Here is a 6,597-nt window from a genome sequence, read left to right as displayed (position 1 = left end):
TAAGGCACTTGACTGCTAACCAGAAGGCTGGCAGTTCAAACCCACCAGCAACTCCTCAGAAGGAAGGTTGGGCAATCTACTTCTGTAGTGATACCATTTCAGAAACCCAAGGAGAGGTCGCTATGAGTCGGGTCTGACTTGATGGCACATAATAACAACAACAACAGAAGGCAGGACAGTGCTTGTCTGCATGCATTGCCTAATATCAAGCATGAAGCGTCATGAGTTACTAACTTTGCTTATCTCGCTCTTTATTCCAAGGTTTTCCAATCACTTAAACTGATTGTTTCCATTATAAGTGTAAAAGAAAATGCTGGTCTTTGTAAGTTCTTTATGGAGAACAGATGGCTTCAAAGGACTTGGGGGACAGGAGGTACTCTGGAAGAAAGAAGTTTTTAAAACAGACTGAAACCTGCTCTGAGAAATACTTTTGAAGTAAAAGTGAAATGCTATGCAAAGTGGGAAAAGATCCCTCTCAAAGTCCTCTAATCTTTTGTAAATTCTACAGAAATCACAAAGTGCTGAATGTAACTGCATTTCTTTTGGGAAATGTTAAGAGTCAAGTCAGCATATTGGTGGGCATGGGGCTAAAACAGAATTGGGCCACATGGCCACTACAGAATGAGCCAACGTGGGCCAGAGGACATCTAGGTCATTTAAGGTTGATACCAGTAGATGTGGCAGCAACATACATACTTTATGAACAAAACTGATTTTAATACATTTATGACATTTCTAAACACACAGCATGGTTTGAAACAAAGAAGAAATTAAATCACAGAAATACATTTTATATCTAAAAATAACACACAATTTTTTTTTAAGGAAAAGGACATCTATTTTTGTCAAACATGCACTGTGATTTGGCCTCAGAAGTTATGATTTTCATATGATTCCATAAGTCTCTTCTTCAAAATAAGCTATTTGAGGTTGGCTTACAGAACATTTGACCACATCTACTTCCCCACCACCATTCTTCCCCCGTTGGAAGTGAATGTTAACTAAATCCTCTACAGTTTCTTCATCCACCTGAATGTCTTCTATTCCAGTCAGAAGCACAGTCCTGGTAGATATTCCTGAAAATACCTAAGGAGGAAAAAAGAAAAGATAAATAGAAAAAAATTGTCAAGAACTTTGAATTACAACACTTTACATTTACAAGCTCTGCTAAATATTCTGGACTTTGTATTGAGAGAGACAGGGAACTTCAAGAAGATTTCAAGCAGGGGAATGTCAGATTCAGATTTGAGTTTTAGAAAGATAACAGCATTATAGAGACTAGAGGAAAGGAAGACAGATTCTGTGACCAAATGAATGTTGGTGGTGATGCAAAATGAAGGGTCATGTATGAGTTCTAGCTTTCAAGTTGGTGGGCTAGGCAGGTGGTGGTGCCATTTAATAACTGAGAAGGTACAGAAAAAAGGAGCAGGTTTGGGATAAAGATAATGAATTCAGAGAAAATGTGGAGAAAGGATTATTTGTAATATCCAACCATAGTAGACATATGAAAAAAAAAAAATACAGGTACATCTCCACCTAAAAAAATAAAGACTCCTCAGAAGGAAGGTTGGGCAACCTAGTTCCATAATGATACCATCTCGGAAACCCAAGGAGGGGTCACTATGAGTTGGATCTGACTCAACAGCAGTGAGCTTGGTTTTGAGTGAGTATTATATGAATAATTTCAGTTAAAAAATGTATAATGAATTAAAATAAGGTATAGTTTTGCATTAAAATAATCTTTTAAATAAACAAACTCATTCTGCATCAAGCAGAAGTGAAATTTTGACATCATCCCTCACTGATAAGATTTAAATAGTAACAGACTCACAATTTTTCCTTCATTTTTTGGAGGGAAGTGGGTGGGGTGAGATAGGGTAAGGTTCAGCAGTGAGTTCCCAAAATAATAGAGATGACTTTACCTGAAACTTTTCCAAGTTTGTTTTTATGTATGGAGAAACAGTAACTGTATGGCAGTTTTGATTTATATAAAGAGGATAGTCTTTCTTTTTCAAAATCTTGTCAGCAACTAAAAGTAAATCAAATAAATATTTTTATTTTTTAATATCATCATTTTTTAACCAAAGTTAAGTTTTCTTCAAACAGAATACTATCATGATAAACAATGAATTGAGTGATTAACTTTTTATAAGTTCTATTGGGTATTTTTTTAAAAAAGCCACAATACATAATTTTGACAAATACAATGCCAAACAATTAGATCAAAACAGTCTCTTCTACCCACTGCAGTCAAATGTACAGAAGACTGCAATGTCCTTATTTAAGTAACATCATATACAAAATACAATAGCCACCTGTAGAAAGTAGCCTACCCATCCAATGAAGACTGGAGAATTTCCCAATTTCTCAAGAACTACAAATGAAAACTAAAACTGGAATATAATAATGTAAAAAAAATAGTAAATTACTCAGCAGCACTGTAACTGATACATTTGAGGTAATGATGTTAGCCAAAGTAGAGAGGGTCTGAATGTCATCTAAAAGCAAATAATAAAAATTCACAGGTATATTAGTATATATCCAAGATAAGAAGAATCTGATTTATTTTTTAATAGAAATATTTCTAGACTAGAGAAAGGCAGTATGCCAAGATTGCAAAACATAATGGGGACAGCTGTTGAGAATATCAAACCACTTTTCTTTTTAACTCCTCTTATCAGTCCGCTCCTGAGTCAAACATACCTGCCCTCAGTCCTGGCTATGCTACTGACTAGCTCTGTGCCTTGGGTATGTTGCTTGACTTTGAAGCTTCAGAGACCTTTCTTACCAGCAAAATGCTCACATAACAGCATTTACCTCATAAGCTACTGTGATGAGTCATAAGACACAGCTTGCCAAGCATCTGGCATAGTACCCTATAAGTGTACCTATTATAACCTACAGTGTAGTAAATTACCTGGTATGGCTTTTCTAGCCGTAAGTCTTTGTAAACTCTGTGGTGGAATTTTCTGTGAGCAACTGAGGAACCCCTGATTATTAAAGTTATTCACCTGGGGTATTGCTGTTGAGAGTGGCACAAAGCACTCTTCTGGGAAGTTCACTGTCTCTCAGGTACTTAGAATGTGGATGTTATGATTGTCTAGTTTGGCCACTCTGCCAGGCTCAAAAGGAGGCCTCTTAGAGGCAGAGTCTCTCTGACTGCTGGCTGAGAAGGATGTGCTGCTGAGAGAAATGCATTTGTGAGAGACACATGCTCCTGAGAGACACACACTCCTGAGAGACATGCATTCCTGAAAGACACATGGTGCTGGGAAAGAGACACAAGAGACACACATTGCTGAGAGAGACACTCACTGCTGGGAGAGAGACTCTGAGAGACTGTTGGCTAAGAGACAACAGGCTGAAAGAGACTGAGCATTATTCCTGAACTTGAATTGTAGCCTGGTGCTTCCCTATTAAACCCATAATCTGTGAATTCTGTGTGTCCACTGCAGCAAATTACTGAACCCAGGAGAAAGGTGGTGGGTGCTGCAGGAGGAATGGTTGGTATCAGAGTTGATGAAAGGGCTGGAGGAAGGCAGCATGTCTGGCCTCGCAGGAATAGGCCTTGGGCTATGGTGATTCTGTCTATCTCTTATGGGGTTAAGGAGGTCAGGAGATGTGGCCTCCTTCCCCTTTGGCATAGTCTTAATACTATTTTTTTTTTCCCCCTTCTAGTGGGTCATAAGAGGAGCTCTGGTAGCATAGTGGCTAAAGCACTTGACTGCTAACCAGAAGGTTGGCGGTTCAAACCCACCAGCCACTCCTCGGAAGGAAGGTTGGGCAATCCTACTTCCATAGTGATACTGCCTCGGAAACCCAAGGAGGGGTCGCTATGAGTCGGGGCCGACTCGACGGCACATAACAACAACAACAGTGGGACATAAGATCACTAGTTGGCATAAAGAGTTTGCTCTCAACTCCAAAAGAACTCAAACCAAACTCACTGCCATTGAGTCGATTCTGACTCATAGCAACCCCCATTGGGTTTCCGAGGCGGTAAATATTTATAGAAGTAAATTCTCTCATCTTCCTTCCAAAGAGTAGCTGGTGGGTTTGACCACCAATCTTCTGGTTAGCAGTCAGATTTCTTGGGCACTACGCCACCAGAACTCCTTTGCTATTAGCTTAAAAACTGACAGTTCATGACCAAAGGTGTCATGAAGGAAGGCCTGGCTCTTTGCTTCCATAAAGATTACAGACAAGAAAATCCTATGGAGCAGTGCTACTCTGTCTGTAACACATAGGATTGCCATGAGTCAAAAACGACTCCATAGCAATGGGTGGGATATAACATGTAGGAACTTATTCCCCATATGGGAAAAAAACACAGATTTTTTACTCAGTAATCTCTCTTACCATAGAGTTTTAAATTGAATTCTGTTTTATAAATAAGTCACATAGATTTTTTAGATAAGAGATGGATCAACTATCATCACACAGATAAGATGAACTTATGAATTTGAAAAATTAAAAGCTAGATCTTCATCTGTAGAAATTTCTAGCAAGTTACTGTCTATCTCTAAGGTATTACAGAAGGTGGCCCTCAAGAGCTCTTCTTTTTGTGGCTCTCTCTAACTGCAACACACTCTAAGATGCCTTAAACATCATATAAAGGCCAGGTCAAAAACACATTGTGGAATGTTTGTATGTGCCCAGAGAAAGGTCTGGAAAGACACCCAAATAACTATTAAAAAAACTACATAATAAAAGGAAGAGAGGTTTGAGGAAATGTCTCACTTAGCTAAATACATGTTCTTCTGTATTTCAATTTGCTCTTTAAAAAAAAATAAATAAAAGCATGTATTAACTGTTTTGAAGAAAATGTAATCAATTTTTTTTTAATTGTATAGCTGGATTTCTATTGTATGTATAAATCCAGAGAAGCCCTAAGAATTATATTAACTATAGCAAGAAATTTTTATATTGAGAATCACTTGAATATATTACCAAAAGCAGCTGTAGAATCTTCTATTTTTAATCATAAGAACATAAACCTCTCTAAAATGATTTGGTAAAAGTCCATTTCTACCTGAAAGGAGAAGACATATTTAGCTGTTTTATCTTTTCCAATCACCCTTACTGTCTTCCCTAGAATCAATTCCCTAAGAGACACTGGTCAGTAAGAGTAAGAGGGAAATAACAGAGAAGACTTTATATATATATATACACATACATACATAACTGAAAGGAGCTCTGGTGGCATACTGCCTAAGGCATTTGACTGCTAACCAGAAGGCTAGCGGTTCAAACCCACCAACCACTCCTTGGAGGAAGGTTTGGCAATCTACTTCCATAGTGACTGATACTGCCTCAGAAACCCAAGGAGGGGTCGCTATGAGTCAGATCCGACTCAATGGTAATGAGTTTGATTTTATATAACCAAAAAAAAAAAAAAAAAAAACACTCTACTGCCACTCAGTCAATTCCAATATATAATTTTTTTTAATTACCTCTTCTGTGCAAAGGGGGCAGTGGTGGTTCAGTGGTAGAATTCTTGCATTCTATGTGGGAAAACCAGGTTCAGTTCATAGTCAATATACCTCATCCACAGCCACCACCCGTCAGTGAAGGCTTGCATGTTGCTACGGTGCTGAACAGGGTTCAACAGAGCTTACAGACTAAGATGAACTAGAAGGAAAGGTGTGGTAATCTACTGCCTTAAAATCACGCAATTAAAATCCAATGGATCACAACAGTCTGATCCTGTTGCACATGGGGTCACCATAAGCTGGGGGCCAACTCAATGGCAGCTAACCATAACAGTTCTATGCCTGGCAACCAACAAAGTTTCCCTCCATATATAAACCTTCCTTGACCCTCCACAACAACAAACTCATACTATATTTGACCTTCTGTGATTGGCTGATTGCACTCAGAATAATGTCCTCCAAGTTTATCCATATTATGTGGTGTTTTGCAGACACTACATTATTCTTTAGTGCTGCATAGAATTCCATTATGTGTATGTACCATAGTTTGGTCATCCACTCTTCCGCTATAATCTTGGAGATAAGTCCCTTCCCAGATATGTAATTATTAGCAAATATGAATTTGTTGCTGTCATTTTTCTTATGCGTTTTGTGGTGTCGATTTTTCTGTTCCATATAATTTTCTATGCTGAGCTTGTTTTGTTTATGAATTGTGTTATCACTTCCTTCATTGCTATTGTTTTAGTATTTGCTGAATATTTATGCTGGTCCTCTTTTTTGATGTGAAGGTTTATCATTTTTCTTTGCGATTACCCTGTGATTTATAGTTTTCTTCCCAAGTTTAGAACAGTCCGTTCTATCTTACAGTTGTCTTAACTTCCCTACCATCTAGAAGTTCTGTAACAACACAGTTTTATCCCTCTTTTTGGTTTGCATTTGTCCTCATTTGTCAATTGATGTCTCCAGTTCCCTGTTTACAATCTCATAGGCTTATTTCCTTTGGATACTTCCATAACTGGGTTGGTTTCTGGGTTATATTGTCATGTGTGTTAATGGTCAGTCGTTATTGGCTGTTGTTGCTTCTCTGTCCAAAGGGCTCCCTTTAGCATCTATTGTAAGCTTGGTCTGGTTTTAACAAATTCCCTTAATTTCTGCTTATCTGGAA

General features: G+C 38.1%; 1 protein-coding gene across 1 annotated transcript in view; it reads right to left on the bottom strand.

Moving 5' to 3' along the window:
* Positions 1 to 885: 885 nt before the first annotated feature.
* NMI (N-myc and STAT interactor) overlaps positions 886 to 6,597 on the bottom strand; it is a 21,380-nt gene continuing 15,668 nt past the window's right edge. Inside the window, exons 6-7 of the mRNA XM_007934956.1 lie at positions 1,923 to 2,029; positions 886 to 1,086 (exon numbers count right to left, since the gene is read on the bottom strand). Coding sequence (XP_007933147.1) covers positions 886 to 1,086; positions 1,923 to 2,029 — 308 coding nt within the window. The remainder of the gene's footprint in view (positions 1,087 to 1,922; positions 2,030 to 6,597) is intronic.

This window comes from Orycteropus afer, unplaced genomic scaffold (genome assembly GCF_000298275.1).
Source record: "Orycteropus afer afer isolate SDZICR_OR568_19922 unplaced genomic scaffold, OryAfe1.0 scaffold00023, whole genome shotgun sequence".
Taxonomy (NCBI): domain Eukaryota; kingdom Metazoa; phylum Chordata; class Mammalia; order Tubulidentata; family Orycteropodidae; genus Orycteropus; species Orycteropus afer.
Note: the sequence above shows the minus strand (reverse complement) of the source record. Positions and strands in the feature narration are given on the sequence as shown.